This window comes from Cervus canadensis, chromosome 12, assembly GCF_019320065.1.
Source record: "Cervus canadensis isolate Bull #8, Minnesota chromosome 12, ASM1932006v1, whole genome shotgun sequence".
NCBI classification, from domain to species: domain Eukaryota; kingdom Metazoa; phylum Chordata; class Mammalia; order Artiodactyla; family Cervidae; genus Cervus; species Cervus canadensis.
The window spans coordinates 427217-448598 of NC_057397.1; the positions used below are offsets into that span (position 1 = coordinate 427217).

Below are 21382 nucleotides of genomic sequence, written 5' to 3' on the forward strand. Positions count from 1 at the left end.
CCAGACCAAACAGTGAGTGCTTGGTGAATGTGAGTAACAGCTGCAGGGAAATCGGTACGGCCATTCCACACACTATGAGTTCACTGTTCAAAAGCATGCCCGAATGCTCCCTAAAAGACAGGTGCCGCAAACGTGCGGAGGATGCTGGCTGGGACACAGCCTGTCTCGGAACTGGACGCTCACCCTTGGACCCCACGCTGCCCTGCTCTCTAGTGTGGGTAACAGACAGCTGATGGCACGCTGTACCGGGCTCGGTGCCTCAGACTAAAGAGGTTGCAAACTCTGCTTGGTTTCTTTGTTTGTTTGTTCGATTTATTTATTGGACATGCAGCATGTGGGATCTTAGTTCCCCAACCAGGGATCGAACCTATGCCCCCTCCATTGGGAGCTCAGAGTCTTAACCCCTGGACCACCAGGGAAGTCCCCGCTTGTTTTCTTAATGAGTCATTTCTTTAACTGGCCAGATGCCTTCCAGCTGAAATGTATCATTAGACAGTTTTAATCATCTGGGGAAGGGTGGAACCTAGGAATGTTGAAAAATTCCCCTCCAGGTTTACTTTTAACCAGGGTCTACAGCCTTGGACTCAGGAGCTGTGACTGAGGGATGGAACCACATGCCAAACAGGCAAGAGCCTGCCTCCTCCAGAGCCTCCAGGGACACCCCCAATACAACAGTGGGGACACCTGGGATTTTTTTCAAGGAGTCAGCAGTGTGTCCACAATACTAGTAAAGAAATACGAGGACAGAAGATCAGATCAGGTGGTGGAGACCTGAGCCATAAGACAAACATAACAGGCTGGGATAAATGAAACCCACAGGGGTCCTGCCTTAACCCAGTGAAATCCCAGGGAAATTACTTAACTACAGAAAATTACTTAACAGGTATCTTTGCCACATCTATACCTCCCCACAACATTAAAAACAAACTCTAAAATCTCCTTGATATAGATTCTTATTAAAAGAATAACTATCTTCCTTGGACCCCTTTTTCAATGAACTTCTCTTTATCTGCTCACATAATTCCTAGGTCTGTCTGAATGCTTTAGAATTATTCATCTCTCACCTTTACTGGCCTGCTAACATTTAAGATAAAGATCCAAATTTTAAAAAGTAAAAGTATTTATCTTTTTTAAAAAGTAAGGATTCATCAATTAAAAAATAATCGATGAAAACTATTATATTCTGTAAACTTACTACTAAGACATTCCTTACGTGTATTTTCACTAGCCTAAATTAACTTTAAATTCTGAATAACAAGCAGACTGAGTATTCCTTGCTTTATATCAGACTTTTAAAGGTGAATAAAGTGGCTGAAGCCTAGGCTTTGACCCCAGAAGTCTGTTTTATTAAACCAAGCAGGAAGGAAATGATGAGTCAGAAGTAGCATCAACAATCCTAAACTAACTACTAATGAGTTTTATGACCTAAAAAAAGTCACACAAATGATTATGATATTGAGAAATGATGGTTTAGCATGGCACTCCAGATAAACAAAAAGGGGATTCTATTTTTCGAGAAAGTAAATCTTGGAGAATTGTTAACACTTAATAAGGAAACAACCTGGAGAAGGGAAAGGCTACACACTCCAATATTCTGGTCTGAAGAATTCATGGACAGAGGAGCCTGGCAGGCTACAGTTCATGGGGTCTCAAAGAATCGGACACAACTGAGTGACACTCACACATACAGTAACTAAACAAAGCACATCTGAAGGAATGAAATAGGTTCTGAATCCTCTAACAGCAGAATGGGAACCAAAATGTACCGAGGAGAGAGAAATGCAAATGAGAAGCTCATTCAGGCAAGCAATTTAAAACTAAACTTAAACTTAAAAAGCAAACCTTGGAGAAATTCCATGATGTGAGTCAAGAGATGTAAACTATAGAATGAGAAACTACGGTGATATTTTTTTGGCTCAATTTCCCATTCTCTATTAGCAGTACAAATTAGCTTACTTTCTTATTAGAAAACCTTATTAACGTATAAGATGCATTACAAAGCAGAAGAATCTCACATCCTCTAAAACTGCAAGCAATTACACCCTCATTGACTTAATGGTTTATAAATGTTTCTGGCATCCAATTTAAAACTAAACCTCTATTTACAGAAGCTTCAAATTTCTAATGTAAGATATGAATGGAGTGGCCAGAGGAGTTCTTTTATTTCATCTTACTAAATATTTACTGAGTTGTATCGGGGTGCTAGGCAACGTACCAGATACTGTGAAAGGAGAGATGAGCAAAATACATACAGTTTGCAAACTAAGATGGGTTACTGAGACAGACTCAAAGAAAAAGGTGGCGTTTGGGGAACGATTTATGGATATCATCATTAAAAATAAAATATTTTCAACCCTGAAAATAGTATTAAGGCAAACAGTCCTTTTACAAAGTTAGGCTATTATAAAAACCTAAGATAACTAATTTCCCTGAAACATTTGCCAAAAGTCAATAAAGAATTGTGACAAGAAAAAAATGAGTCTACCAAAAATTCAAAGATTCTATTTAGAGTTCAAATTCTTGAAGCTTCCTTTAATGGAGTCAGGTTGAAGCTGGTCGGGGTGAGAAGGATGAATGATTTGATGGGTGACTTTAATTTCTCAAGTCCTTATTTTAGATTACTTTACACTCTTCCTGAACTGGAGTGTGAGAACTCTCTGGTGGACAGTCTTCTTCCATATTTACTAAGTCATTAAAGATCATTACCTTCTAAACATATTTTGTGATAAGAGATGATCAACACCATGAGAATGGGACAGGCATGCTGTGAAAAGTTAACTTTACTTGTAAAATACTCTGGACGGGGTGTTAATGAAAACTTATTTATTAATTTGGGGTGGAATTAAAATAAATCATGTGGATGGATTTCCTCATGTGTATGAGAGGCTTAGATGCAACTACACTGTTTAACTAGTGTGAGCAGAATAGTCTATGCAAAGCAAAAAGGGACTGTAATAGTCTTTTTTTCTTTTTTCTCCCAAGAAAGCTTCCATGCACAGGAAAGAGGTAATCCCATGTGACAAAACAAAGGTAGGAAGTGCTTAAGAACACAACTGCCAGTTGAAAACCGTGTCATTTTCTCTCCAGACAGAGACCTAGCTCTTACCCCTCCAGTTGGGTATCTCTAGTGCTCTTACACCGAGAAGTCATACAAGGAGACAGCTTCTCCCAGGGCCGGCAGTAAGCGAGGTCTGAGGCCTCAAAGCACAGGTGCAGACGCTGCGGAGACCGGATGAGCTGGATACAAGCCCACATGCCTCCCAGCCCCTTGATGCCTCCTTCCAGAGATCAGCAGGTGCTTAGAGCAGGGCTACAGGCTCCACTCGCTGCATGAACACCCAGGATGTATATAAAGACTGGATTTGAGGAGGCAGGAGGGTAGAGGGCAAGGTTGCTTTAAGATTAATGGTGCTGGTGCATGCTTAAGGGGGTTTTGCTTTGTTTCTGTTTTGGACTCACTGAACCCCTTTTGGAAACTTTAGGAATTTACAGAGAGTTAGTTTGCAACATTTAAAAAAAAGGAGGGGGGGACACTTCCCCCAGTGGTCCAGTGGTTAAGACTGCCTTTCTCTGCAGGAAGGGTGGGTCCGATCCTGGGTTGGGGAACTAAGATCCCACGTGATGCAGGGTGCAGCCAACATTTAAAAAAACAAACAAAAAAATCAGCTTGCAACTGTGAATCCATCGTAATTTCGTAATGTAAGTACTACCTTCTCCCATGCAGTGATGGTGCTCACGGCCCCACGTGCCCTTCACATGAAGTCCATTCCCTCCAGTTGCACCCCAGGCCCTCCACAGCCACGTCTGGGTTTTTGCCTCAGAAGCAGCATCTCTCACTCCTCCACCCACCCTGCCCCAAGCTGTAGGAGGGCTGCAGACTCCGCCTGAGTCTTTCTGGCTTCTTCTCTTTTCTGGCATGGGCCCTCGCAATCTCTTACAGCCTCCTTACTGCTGCAGTTTTGATCACTGGTTCACATGGCTGACTATTACCTACTAGGCAATGAGCTCCTTCATGGAAGGGACCCAAGATCGGTGCCTACAACAGTTGCTGGCACACGGTAAGTATTCATTAAATGCTTGACCGAACAAACGAACAGATGAGACTAGTAATTAAGGATGTGTATTGCATTCATTTAACACTTACCGTTCACTATACACTTCGTTTCGGCCCACAAGGACAATCTCACATGAATTTTCCTAACTGTGGGGGCAAAAGCTCTATATGCTCTGTATCAAAATAAGTTCTCTATTTTTCTGGCAGAATGAGACAGGTTCCTCTTAGCTGCCTGGAAAGACCAGGATGGTCTGAGAGGAATGGGGGTGTGCACATTAATGCCTACCCTTCAAAGCCCGGGGGGATGCTCTTCTGAAGCACAGCTCTTAAAGCCAGGATGGCAAACCTGGTCATGGAACTGGGCACATCGTTTTTTGTTTTTTCACAAGGAGGGAATGGGAACTTAGATGCCGTTTCTACTGCATTTTAGATGACAGCTGTATCTTGGGTCTCATCTGTCCCCCCCACCACCACGACCACCCTGGCAGGAGGCCCTCCCTATGCCTGTTCTGCAGATCAGGATACGAGGCCCCACTCAGAAGGTGAGCCCTGCTGGAAACACAGAGACCACCTACTTCTTTCTGATCGAGTTGAAGGGAGGACTTTATTAGGTCTCGGAGTGCGGTCAGCTGTTTCTTTTCTTCATCCTGGGTCTGTTTGATCTACGAGAGAAAAACATTTCTTCTATCACTCATCTCTCTACATTTATGAGCAGAGTTTAATCCATCCAAATAAACACCACTCATCAAACAATTCAATTATACAGTTGATTTCCTTATTACAGTCCTTCGCAAGGTCTCATTTTTGACAGGCACGATTTTCTCATCTTCTTAAACTACCAGTGAGGTTGGAAATTAGTGAATAACGCAGCATGCTTTCTTATTAGGTAGTACGTCTAGGCTAGACAATTAACTCAGAAGGACTATTTTAAACAAAGGTAAGAAGTTAACACTGAGTCATGTGAGTTTTTCAAAGGGTGGTAGTGGAAATACCATGATGTGACTGAATGGGCCAGAAGACAACCCTCAGACATGACCAGAATCCCAGAGCTAATGCACAGACGAAAGTTTACAAAGTTTATGTGAGGGCAAAGGACTGGTGCTGCTTTGCCTGATTACTTGGAATTTAACTGCAACCTAAGCCATGTTAGCTTTTTCAAGAAAAATCAGAAAAAATTCACAGCTGTGTATTTTTGAAGTTCTATCAGAATATAAGGCATTTGTAACACTAAAACGTTATTTGAATACATGCAGTTACACTCCTAAATACATACATTTTTTTTAAAATTTGAAAGTGAATGTTCATTTTTTCCCCCCAAACTTCCAACTTTTTATTTTGTGCTGGGGTACAGCCAATTAACAATGCTGTGGTGATTTCAGGCGAACAGCAAGGGGACTCAGCCACACGTATGCAAGTATCCATCCTCCCCCAAACTGCCCTCTCATCCAGGCTGCCACATGATACTGAGTAGACTTCCATGTGCTGTACATTAGGTCCTTGTATATAATTTTATTTTTTATTTTTCTTAGGTCCTTGTATATACTTTTAATATTATTCATTGCCAACTGGTTCATTAAGAACAAATTTGAGATTTCTACATACACATTTAGTTTTTTTCTCAAAAAAGTTTTCCTCTTGATTTTCTTCTTATAAAATCAAAACAGACAGTAGGGGGAAAGAAAGGAGAGGGAATATAAAACAAGCAAAAAAAAAAAATCATAAATCTGCCTATTCGGAGATAATCACTTAGCTGCTTTCCTTCCAGGATAAAAATTTCCTTTTGTCTTTCTGCAACTGCTGACGAAAGGGCACTCATGTGATGATACTAAACCCAGAATGGAAAGTCATTCAGAACCAATGGCCATGCACCTGCTCCCTGCCCTCCCATGCTCTTCCTATGTCCCAGAAACATACTCTGGAACATCTGATCAGGGATGATGTCTCTGAGTTAAACTGGAGGGGGAAAAGTGTTTACTAGCCCTAGGTTTATGCTGACACATCACTTAACCTTGTCTTCTCTTCTTTAGCACTCTTAGAATACAGACTGCAAATTTACTATCTACAAAAGCAAGTTAAAGTGCATGCATTTTGTAAAGAACTTACATTATACAAATCAGCAGCCAGTTTTTCAATGTACTGTTTCAATTTATCAGCTGTTTTCAAACCATCTTGAAAGAAACTACAAAGGAAAACAACAGAGATTTACCAGCAGTTTTAAAAAAAAAAGATATGAACCACAGTTACCTGAAAAATCTGAAATTTCTATAGGTACACATTTACTCTCTACCCATATATCTATACACTTACAAAACTAATTTCAGTATTTTATAAAGATGTACCAACAAATTATACAGGCAGGCAGATTCTTTACTGGTTGAGCCATGAGGGAAGACCAAACTACAGGAACCATTTGACATATGCTAGCAGGTGTCAAGTGGATACTGCAAGCAACAGTTATAGTCCCAACACTCTGATTTATACGAAGTACAGTTCTTCATGCTGTGCCAAATTTGAATTCAAAAGAGACGAAGCCAAACTGGACATTAAGGAGAGCAATAAAGGCCAGAGGACAGTCAGCAAGGGTTCTTTGCTTTTCCCAAGGTCTCTGTGTCCCAACATATTTGAAACAAAGGCTGTCGAATCAGTGGTACCAATGAATTCGGAAAGCTTTCAGTTCATGAAGACTCACCAGCCACATTTCAAGTGCTCAGTTGCCACGTGTGGCTGGTGGATGCCAGTTGAGACAGAAAAGAGTATCAACACTTCCATCACTTCGGTATGGCAGAAATCAACACAATATCGTAAAGCAGTTATCTTTCAATTAAAAATAAATTTTAAAAAATTTCCATCACTTCAGAAAGTTCTACTGGGCAGTGCTACTCCAGGTGAAGAAAAAGCAAACTGAGATTTGAACAGTCTGCAAGGAATGTCATAAAACATACATTTTATGGAGAAAGAGGGATGGTTTCAGTTTGAGATGGTATTGATAAATATGTGAAGTTCTTTACCAGCAGTGAAGGCGGGCTGGAAGGAGGGATAATCCCTACCAGTCAAAAGGCTGAAGAAAGACCCAGGCAGTTTATCTGCCTACAGTTAAATTCTTCCCAACCTGACACAGACTAAGAAAAATCAAAGTAAGGAGGAATGATTTTAATCTACAGTATGAACCAATGTTGTAAACAAAACAAATCACATACGTAAATCCAGTAAATTTCCGAGTAAGGAGATTACGAGTCCCCTTCCCCCTCCCTCCATTTTTTTCCCATTAGCTCCATTTCTAAATATTTTCTTAAGATCATATATTACTCGGGCAAAATAAAATGAAAGGATCAACACTCAGCCTAGGAGGATGAGGCTGAGCTGGGTCCTTCTCAGATAATTACTTTAGGGCCAACTTCTGGTTTTTGGAGGGAAGCGGGGGGTGGGGGGTGGGGGGTGGGTGGGGGGTGCCGGGGGCGGAGGGGGCGCAGGGGAACAACGCAGCCTGACAGTCAGTGACACCCAGTGGCCAGCACCGCTGTCAACAGAGGCCCCCCCCCAAGCACCCCGCCACATCCACGCTCCGCACTGCCGCCTGCCGGCAGGGGCTCAGACCTGCAACCTTCCACCGAAGCCCGGCCTCCCTCCCTCTGACCTGGTTCCCGGTCAGTGGAAACGCCTGGCCCTAGGAATAAAAAGCGTATCGTATTCTGTCTCCAAACCTCACCGTGCGTATAACAACCTGGGGCGGGTTACTGCCGCTGGCTGACCACGAGCATGCTTCGCTCCACCTGTGGGTGCTTTCTGAACTTCAAGGGGCATCGGATGGACCACTACTGATGACAGTGTTCTGCTGACTGGAGAGCGAAACATGAGTGTCAGCTCTGATGACCCATCACTCAGCCTGGACTTGGATGCTTTCCCTACGGAAGCGGAAATTGCCGAGTGACATCCCACTTGTCCCTTGGCCAATTTCTCTGTAAGTTCCTGAAATAATCGGGAAACTAGGTGATGATGTAATAATAATGGCAGCTAATGTGTAATTGAGTACCCAGCGCCAGTCACTCACCACTATGCATAATTCATAAAATATCCCTTTTTAAAGGTCTCTACAATCTAACAAAATAGGTAATTATTATCATTAACCTGTAAGACAGATAAAGAAACAGGCTCAGAGAGGTCAAGTGGGTTGTCTAGGGTCATCGAGTCATTAAGTGCAGAGTTTGGATTTGAGTATCCATTTTACCATCTCTGGAGCATAGGTAATTAAAGCACAAGGCTGACCTGGGCCCAAATCTTCACTCGCCCACCGAATAACAGCATCATCTCTGGAGCCCTGCGTCTTGATGTCCTTCTACAGGAAGTGAACAGAATGGCATGGACCTGGCAGAGTTCTCATGAGCACCAAGATAAACCACCAGGCACAGAGAAACAGCTCAATGCATGATGGCCACAGGCCGGCAAAACGGGCTTCTTCATTTTTCTGACCTTAGGAACACAGCAGGATTGGTTCATTTTCTTTAAATAAGTAGCTTGAAAGCAACATGACCACATTTTAAAGGTACTGGGTGCAAGAAAAAGGTAAGCTGCCGACTGATGGGCGGAATGACCCCTGCATTTACACTGAGGAGCTAAGACACGCCTCCAGAGGCAGAGAGCAAGCACAGGAGTGCCCGACACCGTCACCATCCACCAGGCAAGAAACATCTTCCTCAGAACAACTCGGAATCTTCTTGATCCTGAGAGTCACCATGTACTTCGCTTCTTTCTTAAGTCGCTCTAAGCAGTGACAGGGAAGGAAAATATTTTGTTCTTCCTTTTAATTTAAAAGAAAGAGAGAGCAGAAGGTCTCCCTGATACCCCTTTATCACATGTACTGCTTGGCTTAGGAAGAGGTATTGCTTGGCCAAAAGCTGAAAGATTCGCGGAGCATTATTTTCGTAAGTTAGGATACCCTGGAATAGCAGAGAGTGTGGTTCTAGAAAACAAATTATAAAGCAAAAATTTTAAAAAGCACCCTCTCACAATCCAACCACCAGTCCCTTAGGAAAGCCTCATTTCCAAGCTTTAGGTTTGGCCTAAGTCAGGTATTGATTCCCAGCTGTCTAGGTAATGGGGACATTTTCCCCCAGATATGTTCTTTGTCTGTTCTGTGGTATTTAAGAAACTTGAAAGCACAGGGGCAGTGTAAGTACTGCTAAGCTGCTGCTAAGTCGCTTCAGTCGTGTCTGACCCTGTGCGACCCCATAGACGGCAGCCCACCAGGCTCCCCCATCCCTGGGATTCTCCAGGCAAGAACACTGGAGTGGGTTGCCATTTCCTTCTCCAATGCATTAAAGTGAAAAGTGAAAGTGAAGCCGCTCAGTCGTGTCCGACTCCTAGCAACCCCATGGACTGCAGCCTACCAGGCTCCTCCGTCCATGGGATTTTCCAGGCAAGAGTACTGGAGTGGGGTACCATTGCCTTCTCCGTGTAAGTACTAATTAACTGCAAATACATCTTGACAGTTCAGACCCAAAGAGACAGTAGAGAGTGGTAGACTGGACTCACATATGGAGATTCTTAAAAATACAGACGTCCAATTCCAATTCCAGGCTTACAAATCAGAATTTCTGCAAACTGAAAGCATGCAGAGTTCAAGAATTGGTTCTGTCACCTTCCAACTTTTAAGTTTCAAGAATCTTTGTTTTTGTTTTGTTGGGGTTTTTTTTCCCATTAAAAAAAGTAAGATAAAATTCATGTAACATAAAATGATACATCATTTTAAAAAAGTGTACAGTTCAATAGTTTTTAGTGTATTTACTGTTATGCAATCACTACCTAATTCCAGAACATTTCCATCACTCCAAAAAGAACACTGTACCTACGGACAGTGACCCCCAATTTCTATCTTCCTCTATCCCCTAGCAAACAACAATCTGCTTTCTGCCTCAAAGGGCTTGCTTTGTCCAGACATTTCACTTAAATGGAATCACATCATATGTAATCTTTTGCATCTGGCTTCTTTCACTTAAAGTAACAATTTTTTAAGAAAACTGAAGTAAGTTGATTTGCAATATTGCTACTTTCACGCATACAGCAAAGTAATTCAGTTATACATATAAAATCCTTTTCAGATCTACTCTGAGTTCCTTAAATCACATGATAGAGTTTGCACCCTACTTCTTAAACCTGGGCTGAACTTGTGTCTAACTGTCTAACTGAACGCATCACAAGCGAAACAGTGCCATACTGGAAGCTGAGAAGTCAGTCTTGTGTGTCTCAACTCTTCCTCTTTCAGTAATCTGAACCAGTATGAAAACAAACCCAGGCTAAAAGGAGTTGGGCTATACAGCCTGTCATCTCTTGCAATCAGCTAGCTGGGCGTTCCAATAACACTGCAGCCTCTCTTGGTGTCTCAGCTAAGACTACTTGCTGCGGAAACCCCCTTGGACACGGATGACTCTCCTCGTGGCTCGATGAGGCTGCCCTTCTTCGTCTGGCCTGGACGTCATCTCTGGAATGTGTGGTCCTGCAGCCCGTCTCCTGGCTTACTCCATTGCACTGGCGGCCACACCCCTCTGCCACGCTGCTGTTAATTATGGTCCTGGCCACTGAGTGTGGTGAGGCTTCACACTGGGGCTCTGATTTGCCCTTCTCAAATGACTAATGATAGTGAGCATTTAATCATGGGCTTTCTGGCCATTCATGTATCTTTTTGGGAGAACCGGATATCTGAATTCTTGGTCTATTTTTAAAACTGTGCTCTCTGTTTGTCGTTGAGTTTTAAGAGTTCTTTATACATTCTGGACACTAGACGCTTATCTGATAAACAGTTTGCAAATATTTTCTCCCCTCCTGTGGGTTGTCTTCTCACTTTCTTAACGGTATCCTTTCACTCACAAGTTTTTAACTTCGAAATCCATTTTTACTTTTTTCCCCTTTGGTTCCTTGCACTGTCTGTTTTGACACATATTAATTGAGCATATATTAAATGACTGACTGTGCCTTTGGGCAAGTTACTGATCTTTTCTGAGCTACAATTTCCTGATTGCTTTTGATAAATTCTAGCTGTTATTATCTGTAAGACGAAAGATGATAAAGTAATGTGCGGAAGTGCTCTTGAGTCTGCTAGAAGGGGTGGCTGAGCAGTAGAATAATACATTTGTCTTGGAAACAGCATGTTACTGACAATGTTCATGTTGGCAAGTCAGGAGTAATTGGTGTGGGCGAGCTGAAATGAGTGACACAAGTTCTTCTTTTCTGTTTCCTTTATTTTTCCATGGCAGCAGCTATATCCCTGCCGGGTACAAGCACTATGATGAAAGATTATCAGAGCAAATTCATTTTGGAGCAACACCTGACTTTGTGTTAAAAAAAATCATTTTGAGCACTGGAGTCAGGTTCTCAGAATATGAAATTCCTCTTTTTAGATCTAAGTAAAATGCTTTACAGGTCCACCCTACATCTGCTAAGGGTTTGGGGAGACTGACTGAGTTAGGAAGGAGAGAGAAGACTCCTCGAAAGAAAGCTCCACTGGCCTCTCGCTGTAATGGCATCTGTGGGGCTCAGCGCGGAGCGGCCAGGGTCGGATTACAACACAGCCCAGCTCTCCTGCCGGATGTCTCTGAATCGCTCTCCCCGCCGGGAGGTGTTTAGTGAGTGGGGTTTCCTTCTGCTGCTCTTTCTCTGCCCTGGGGTAGACGCTTCTACCAGGCAGGGTCCAGTGTCCAAATGCCAGCCTTCCTCCAAGTCCAATTCCAAGTGCCCCCACCGCCTGCAAGGAGCCGTCAGTCACCTCTGTGGCAGAAGTCTGTCCGCCTCTTGATTCTCTGTGTTATCAGTCACTTTCCAGCCGCGTGATGATTCTTCATGTGACTTACTTCCTGCATCACACAATGAACTCCCAAGGGCGGAAGCCTTGGTACGTCGCTGCATCCTAGAACCTAGCAAAGTCCCTGGCTTCTGCTAGGAGACTGATAAATATTTGTGGAAGGAGAAAAAACCAAGAATCAAGGGAAGATGCTCTGCTTTTCACCTTTACCAACAAAGGCTAATATATCTGTAGTTTACATACGTCTTATTTTTGGAAAACTCATGTTTGTGTAAGTTAAATCCTCCTATATGACTTAAGAGATTTTTGAGATCAAAAGAGATTTCTAAAATCAGGTGAAATCAGACTTGCTGCTCAATTGCTGTAATTGAGAGACAGCACCAAATCCTAAACACTGGACCACCAGGGAGCATCAAATGTTGTGACTGAGAAGACGGAGAGATTCACTGATTTCTGCACAAGTGTAAAAGGAAGATCTGTGTTGAGGAAAACTAAAACTGATGAAAGACGAAAGACTCCCCCTAAACTAAAATCAGGGACCACCACTACACATTTCAAAGTTTCATAAGCACCCTGCTGTGATAAGAAGGCAAAGGTTAGTCTGGGTCTTCAGTATGAGGCTTCTGCAGGTCAAATTATCTTATAAACATGGAACTGTTTCCATTTCACTGTATTATTCTTGTATCTGAAACCTTCATAGAAAGTAGAATTTACTTTGAAAAGAGGAAAAGAGTAAAATCGAATTTATGTAAATAACAAGTTGTTAAAAGTTTGATCTTCCCGAACAGAAACAATCCTGTATAATAAAAATGATTCTTAATTCCACTTAGAATCACCTGAGCAGCAAACAGGCACAGTGCAGCAGGTATATGCATTTTCTCACTTAATTCTCGCATCTTCCCCAAATCCGAGGTGAGTCTACTACAAACCTTAACCCCACCTGACCCCACCTGACAGGTGAGGGTACTGCAGTTCAGAGAAGCACCTGACAAGGATCACATGGTTACCAGAGCCTGGATCTGAAGTCCCCTATCTGCTCCACTCAAGCCTGGTGCTTTTCCCCTCACATTAATGCTGGCTCCCTTGAATGTTTCCGTTGAACAAAGGTTTTCCTAGGTATGATATTATAAAAAAGAATACAAGAGATGACCAAAGGAAATTACAAAATTTAACCTCTTGGAGAGTAAGCATCTCATCTAGTATAATACTAATGACTTGTACAGTAGTCTACTTATGACTATGAGAGCTGCCTGGACCATTTTGGAATGTCCATGCACTATTTCTCTCTAAATTCCACAGATGTAGTACAGACTTTAACAGTAATCGGTACATTTTCAGACAGAAATTCTACCATAAAACCCAAGAAAGCTAACCCAGAAAGTAAAGGAGAAGTGATGTAAATGTGGTGCCCCAAGCATGATACAAGGGTGGCCTGCACCGCAAGTCACAGCGGGGCCCGAGCAGAACGACTGTGTCTCCCCAAAACACGGCAGCAGCCACACAGGCACTCAATATGAACTTTGAGTCCTGCCAGCGTCCAAAGTACTCAGTTCCACTTAATTTGGATGATGGAAAAATGAAACAAAAACAGTCCCACGTAGGAATTACGTTGCACAAATGACCCAGTAACATGTAAGATGCTAAGTTAAGTGGGGGAGGGAAGTTACTAGAAAGGCCTCTGTAGTGATAAAGTGACACAGCCACCGTGCCTTTGTCATGACAGCCCCACGGACTGCCAAGGCCAATGCAAGCATCCGTAAGACGGCATTTAGAGAAGCCGAACAACTGCCCTTAATTAGAGAGACTGATTTACAGAAAACACAGAAGGTGGAAGACAAAACCATTTCTCAGCATTTGGCCACAGAAGGTCACTACAACAACCATGCACAGGGACCAAATGAAGGCCGGAAAAGAAAGAAGGAAGGAAGCCGAGCACGCGATGGAGCCCCCCATGGGCTGATGATCACGGCTGCAACAGTCCACTTACTTGCACTGTGCGTGGTAATACTTTATCAGGTTCTGCAGCAGGTCCACACCCTTTTTGGTCTTGATTTCATTAACTTTAATGAGATACTGTGGAAATAAAACAGAATTGGATGTTGATCATCACAGGGAAGGCTCTCTGGCGCGGGTTTGGGTGCCAGATCACCGATCGTGAGTCTGCGGGAGGCGGGGTTGCAGCCAGACAGTGTGAGCTGACTTAGGGAACGCTGATCTGACAGTCACAAGCGTACAACACAAACTGATTAGCGTGTTAGCATTTTATAAATGCTTAAGGTTAGTTTACTAGACAAGCGGAAACCAAACACAGCAAAACACTCTGGAATAATGGATTATCCCCCCACCCCAGTGCCGTGGATCTCAAACTCATTGTTCACGTGGACAAAACCTGAAAGATGGATCGAAAGACAAATGGCATTCTCTTTAAGGAAAATGCTGTAAGATACTCAAACGTTCAGACCAAAGAGGTAAATTGGAAAGTACTTCAGGTACTAAAAAGGGAAAGAAAAAAAAATAAATAAATAAAATAATGCACTTGCTTGCTTAGTCGCTTCAGTTGTGTCCGACTCTCTGCGACCCCACGGACCATGGCCCGCTAGACTCCTCTGTCCCTGGGATTCTCCAGGCAAGAACACAGGAGTGGGTTGCCATTTATGTGCTAAACATTACTGGCTCTGATTTTCACGACTGGCCAAGATTTTCAGTTGATATTGTTTGCTTCTTGTTCACTTGTTTATGGTGTGAAAATGCTCATGAACAGATAAGCTCCCAGAAGGAGCTGAAGGCTGATGAGGGGAGGGCAGGACAGAAATTTAAAAAAAAAAAAAAATGAAGGAAGAAAAACTCGAAACTGAGAAAATTCTATCTACTTTAATATTTTCTGAAAACTGCCAAAAAAAATAAAAAATTCCATTTCTCAGTATTAGAGTGAGTTGGTCTCTAGGTCAAGGAATGCCAGTATTCAACGGGAACCCAGTTTGAGAACCACTGCTCTAAGTCTAAGGTAACATGCTTTTCATTGCATTTTCCCCCACTCCCCCATGAATTCAGACTTTCTTAGTGACTACTTCATTTCAGTTTTCATTCAAACTGGACACAGGGTTAAAAACAAAACAAACAAAACGCCATGCTGCACAACCTGTACTAGTAAAATTTAATATTCACTACTGTTACCTTTCACTCCTCAATTTTTTTTTTCCACACTCACTCACAAGCAATATTAAAGTTCTCACCAAAGAATCCCGTTTTGGCTTAAAGAGCCCCTTAGGGCCCGGGCTCAAAATATGAGACAACAGGGAGACGGCAGATCCCAAAAGGCTTGGAGAAAAGTGGAGATTAGAGTCCTTGAGAAACAGTCCCCTCCTCTAATCATCAAACCAGAGCCCGCGTTTAAGCATATAGACGGCTGACCAGCAGGAAAGGCGGGGGGGATCCGCGTCCGAGGTGCAGGGCTGACTTCAGGCCGTCCTTACCTCGCACATCTGGAGCTGGAAGAGGCGCCGCTCCTTCTCCATTTCCTCCGCGATCTCGGCGCCAGTGATCTCCGTGCGGATCATCCCGTGCTGCTTGGCGTGCTCCCTCTTCTCCTTCTCAATTTTGGTACTGTAACCAAAGCAGACGCCATTGTTTAAGAACAAAAAACCCACGCTCCTGCCCTTCCTTTAAGCACAGCCATTTGACTCTTTCTTCATTACTAGACTCTTAAATGGACAGCATCGATCGAAAGTTGAACATCTTGAGTTCAGAGAGAGTCAACACATTGCATGCATTTTCCCCAAGGACACTGCCTATGTTTTCACTGTGATCTCACCCTTGACAGGATTCACATAAGTTCTCTTCCATGCTGGTTGGCATCAAGTCACTGACAGCTGACTTTTTCTGCAGTAAAGCACTTTACACGATGCAAAAGAAATCAGGAGGTTGGAGGCCTCAGGCATGTCTTGATTATTAATAGATTATAAGACTTGAGAGTTATTTCAAGAGTATATAATGGGTCTTTGGAGGCATGCACAAAAGTTAGCCAAAGGTAATATTCAATATTTCTCTAAACATAGGTTGTTTTTCACTCCCTAATGATGTTTTAATCATTTAACCACCTGGCAATGGATTGTACACAGTCAAGATTTAGGAGAAATCCAAATCTCTTATTTGGAATGCTGTGAAAATGTTCTTCAGTTGGGAGGGGGCCAGGAGGGAGCCAAGGAAATAAGCGCGGGGAAACCACATTAAACCGAGAGTACCTGAGGGGGATGTTTGGCTACGCCAGATAATATTCTGGTATCGATACCAATGGCCACAGCTCTTTTTCTAAAAACCCATTTAATCTGAAAGCAGACTTCTAATTTCTTTCTTTCTAACTCAGACTTTCCTAATGACTGCTTCATTTCAGGTTTCATTCAACTGGTGGTGGTTTAGCCGCTAAGTTGTTTCTGACTCTTGCGACCCAATGGACTGTAGCCTGCCAGACTCCTCTGTGCCTGGGATTCTCCAGGCAAAAATACTGGAGCGGGTTGCCATTTCTTTCTCTAGGGGATCTTCCCGATCCAGGAATCAAACCCGGGCCTCCTACATTGCAAGATTCATTCAACTAGACACACGGTTTTTAAAAAACAAAATGCTATATACCTCAACCAGTAAAACTTAACCTTTACCAGCGTTATCTCTCAACAAAAATTCTTTTCCCCCACATTCACTCACCAGCAATATTAAAGTTCTCACCAAAGAGAGCCTATCATTTAGAGTTGTGAAAGCAAAGACTGACCTAGCCTTTGAGTTTTCTTTTAAATTGCCGTGGTGGGAAATCAAACCCCAAGAAAGCCAATATCTTTGCCAAAATACAAACACAGTAGGAAAATCGAGCCATCAACTCAATGAAAAACTTACAAAGTGGGCTAAGATTCGCTGTAATACCCTAGTGCCTGCCATATCTAAGCAACTCTTCCATCATGAACCTCACAGGTTAAATGGGTGTGAAGGCAGGGATTTTACCAGAAGGAGAATAAGCCTCAGCTCTCTCTTCACTGGTGTGGGTGGGAAGAGAAGCAGGAAGCTACAGATTCTGGAGAGGGCACATGAGCAGGGAAAAACCTAATATTAATGACAGACTGCAAGGCGATCAAACCAGTCAAGCCTAAAGGAAATATAACCCTGAATGTACATTGGAAGGACTGATGCTGAAGCTGAAGTTCCAATACTTTGGCCACCTGATGTGAAGACCCAACTCACTGGAAGAGACCCTAGTGCTGGCAAATAAGGAAGGCAAAAAGAGAAGGGGGTGGCAGAGGATAAGAAGGTTGGATGGCATCACCAACTTAGTGGATATGAGTTTGAGCAAACTCCAGGAGATGGTGAAGGACAGGGAAGCCTAGCGTGCTGCAGTCCATGGGGTCACAAAGAGTAGGACCTAACTGAGCGATGACAGACTTTGGGTTAACATGGTGATGACCATATGCACTTATTTATTCTTCCTTCACCAAGCTCACTAAAATGATAGGAAAGTCATTAAAAAAGTATAATTTCCCAAAGACAGGAATTGGAGACCAAAAAGAAAAAAAAAAAAAAAAAGAGAATTCAACAAAGATTTGGATGAGCAGGTCTGAAGAGAGAAAAGTCTACACCCCAAATGACAGGGTCCCCTGCCTTCTGCAGCTTCCAGAACAATATACACTCACTAGATGGGGGCATGAGGGGCTGGGTGATCCCAGAAGACAGACCTCTGGATACTGACATGTAGAAAAATCCCGATTATAAAACTGGCTTGACATCCCCCAAACTTAATACCTAAAGAGGCAGCTCTAGCTCTCTTGAGAAGCCCTGATATGTACATGACCTTTCAGTGAACACCTGGGTGCCTTGCTCTAAGATATGAATGGGCAGTCAGGGACAATAAGGATAATTAAGCAAAGGTCCCAAAATGAAAGGGAGAGGTCAAAAAAGACAAACAGCAGGGCTGGGGTGGCATAGGGAACCAGGAGCAGTAAGAAAGCAGAAAAAAATTTATAAAAGGTAACCAAATCCTCAGAGAGCTAAAACAGTGCCTCTACAAAACAAGAAACTATAAAAAAAAAAAAAAAAAAGCTCCCCACAATCCCAACTAATTGAGAAAAAGAGCTTTTAGAAATTTAAAACATGATAGCCAAAATAATACACACACACACGAACAAATGGAAACAGTGGGAAAAAAGGTGAAGAAATAACCTAAGACATAAATAGGACAGAAAAGAGAAGAAAAGTATAAGGATAACCTAGAAAGTCCAACATTGTATGATAAGGTGTGTTGGTTAAAAAAAAAAAAAACAAACCTGAGGAATCACATGAAAAGTTTCCAGACTTTTCGTGAAGGACTAAAAAACGACAAACCGAAGGTCAGTGCACACACCATGGCTTAAGAAGCAGCTCTGTAAGACCACTCACAAAGGGAAGACTTAAACATGGTCTAACTGAAAATAAACCAACCACGGCCCCCCTAAAACCTCCATGTATCACACACATAAAGAAATGGGGATCAGAGACAGCTGATTTGTTTTTTCACGAGCAACAGTGGAAATTGCAAAACAATGGAGTAATGCTTTCAACATTTTATAAGAAAATGATTACAAAATTGAAATTTTATATTCAGCCATCTCTCAATTTTGTGTGATGGCAAAAGGAAGGGATTGCTGGACATGCCAAAACCTGAAAATTTTACCTCCTTTAGAGCTGCTCTCTGGGAAGGGCTGGAGGTGGTGTGAAAGTGAAAGTTGCTCAGTTGTGTCCGACTCTTTGTGATCCCCTGGACTATACAGTCCATGGAAATCTCCAGGCCAGAATAGTGGAATGGGTAGCCTTTCCCTTCTCCAGGGGATCCTCCCAACCAAGGGATCGAAGCCCAGTCTCCTGAATTGTAGCTGGATTCTTCACCAGCTAAGTCACAAGGGAAACCCAAGTATACTGGAGCAGGTAGCCTATCCCTTCTCCACCGGATCTTCCCGACCCAGGAATCAAACCAGGGTCTCAGGCATGGCAGGCAGATTCTTTACCAACTGAGCTGAGCTATCGGAACGGTCAGGGAAGAGGTGGTGTGCTCAAATACTGGGCCTACCACGGCAAGGAAATAGGTCTACCACTAGGGGGAGCCCCAGGGTGAGAGCCGCTCTGCTGACATCTCTCTCTAGGCTCTCAGTCGTGTCCGACTCTTGCGACCCCATGGACTGTAGCCCACCAGGCTCCTCTGCCCATGGGATTCTCCAGGCAAGAATACTGGAGTGGGTTGCCATTTCTTTCTCCAGGGGATATTCCTGATCTAGGAATTAAACCTGTGTCTCTGGCATTGCAGGCAAATTCTTTACCAACTGAGCTATGAAGGAAGCCCCTCTGCTGACATAGGGGGCCTTGGAAGGATGTCTCCAGGAGGGCAAAGGAACTGACAGAGAATTTAATGATAATAGATATATAATCACCATAATAATATACATCATGCATCTGCTCAGCAGCAACATTAATAGGTATTGGACATCTGCTGGGATAATAAAAATTCACAATAGATTCATGTACAACTGAGTACATGAATAAATGAGGCAATTGATTCATTAAGAAAAAGCAAAAAAAAAAGTGGGAATTCAATCATAGCACACCTTCAGACTGACAATACATATTTATTTAATATTTGACCCCTTTGTAAGACATATCAATAAATGGCCAGTAAGCAAACAAAGAAGTGATTCACTGGTGATCACAGAGATGAAAAATAAATACCCAATTAAGATGGACAATCTCAAATGCTACTGAAGATGTGGAACAATGAGAACTTCCATACAATGATTGTGTAGTAAAAACGGGGCGAACACTTTGGAAACCTATTTGAGAGTTTTAAAAATGAAATTAAACATATATTTACCCAGTAACTCAACAATTCCCCCACTAGATATTTATCTAAGACAAAGGAATCCATATTTGGACAAACCCATCCACAAAAAGACTAATGCATGAACGTTCAGGGCTTCCCAGATGGCACTAGAGGTAAAGAACCAGGCTGCTGATGCAGGAGATGTGGGTTCGATCCCTGGGTCAGGAAGATCCACTGGAGGAGGAAATGACAACTCACTCCAGTATTCTTGCCTGGAGAATCCCATGGACAGCCTGAGCACATATACATGCTCAACAATGCATATTTATACTCGCAAAAATGTAATCACTGACAACTGGCTAAAACACAGATCACTGTATTTATCTTATTGGACAATTGGGGAGGGGGTGGGGTGGAAAAGTGATGGGGGATGGTTATACAAGGGTGATAAATCCTCACCTATCACGGCAATACAGTACAGACGAACCAAGAAGGGACAGCAAGAGAAACCTGAGGGATGTGGGGAGACCTCAGGAGACCCACCCTCCTTGTAAGGACTCAGTTCTAACTCCTTCCTGCTGTGTGCAGGTGCCCCTGGGCCTGGCAGTCCTGTGGGCACTCACTACCCACTCACACAGGGCAAGACACGAGGGCCTGAGCCCATGGCCCCCGGCCTTCACTTACCCTGGCTGGCCATTTTAGGAACCCTTCTGTTCTCAGCACCATTTGTCACCGTCACAGCACATTAGAAGCATTCCTCAGGCAGCAAATCCTCGATGATGTGCATATTACATAAGCAATTACAGAAGTGGTTTCGGGGAAAACATTTTAATCCTGAATTTGTTTTTCTTTGGCTTGTGTTTTCACTTTACTGTTATTGCTGCCTACGGAAATGCTTTTATTCTCTCATGTTTACAGTTATCCAAGTTTATAGCCAAGACGCTTATTAAATGCTTTTAAATACATTTCTCCTCTCACCCCACCCCACCCCACTGCCTGGTGTTATAGATGTCTCAGAGTACTAATAAGAATCACTACGGATGGTGACTGCAGCCTTGAAATTAAAAGATGATTGCTCCTTGGAAGAAAAGCTATGACTGACCTAGAAGTGTATTAAAAAGCAGAGACAACATTGCCAAGAAAAGTCCATCACGTATGAGCTATGGTGTTTCTAGTAGTCATGTCTGGATGTGAGTTGGACCATAAAGAAAGCCGAGCTTTCCATATGAAAGCTTTCCATTTAAGTTCTACCATAAAGAAGAACTGATGCTTTCGAACTGTGGTGCTGTAGAAGATTCTTGAGAGTTCCTTGGACAGCAAGGAGATCAAACCAGTCAATCCTAAAGGAAATCAACCCTGAATATTCATTGAAGGACTGATGCTGAAGCTTCAATACTTTGGCCACCTGATGTAAAGAGCCAACTCATTAGAAAAGACCCTGATGTAAGACCCTGATGTCGGGAAAGACTGAAGGCAGAAGAAGGGGCAACAGAGGATGAGAGGGTTGAATGGCATCATTGACTCAAAGGACATGAATTTGATAAACTCAGGGAGATAGTGAAGGACAGGGAAGCCTGAAGTGCTGCTATTCATGGGGTCACAAAGAGTCGGACATGACTGAGCGACTAAATAACAAATAATAAGAAAGGGATGTGGAAGAAGAACCCGAATAGTATGAGGATGAGCCAGGTCCACGCTGAGGTCTCACGTG

At 42.9% G+C, this 21382-nt stretch overlaps 1 protein-coding gene across 2 annotated transcripts in view; it reads right to left on the minus strand.

Annotated features, from left to right (window-relative positions):
• The window catches only part of ASAP1 (ArfGAP with SH3 domain, ankyrin repeat and PH domain 1), a 327644-nt gene that overhangs the window by 61343 nt on the left and 244919 nt on the right, over positions 1-21382 (minus strand). For both annotated transcript variants that reach the window (XM_043483127.1, XM_043483126.1), the window contains exons 8-11: positions 15320-15449; positions 13834-13919; positions 6158-6233; positions 4630-4716 (exon numbers count right to left, since the gene is read on the minus strand). In XM_043483127.1, the coding sequence (XP_043339062.1) occupies positions 4630-4716; positions 6158-6233; positions 13834-13919; positions 15320-15449 (379 nt within the window). The remainder of the gene's footprint in view (positions 1-4629; positions 4717-6157; positions 6234-13833; positions 13920-15319; positions 15450-21382) is intronic.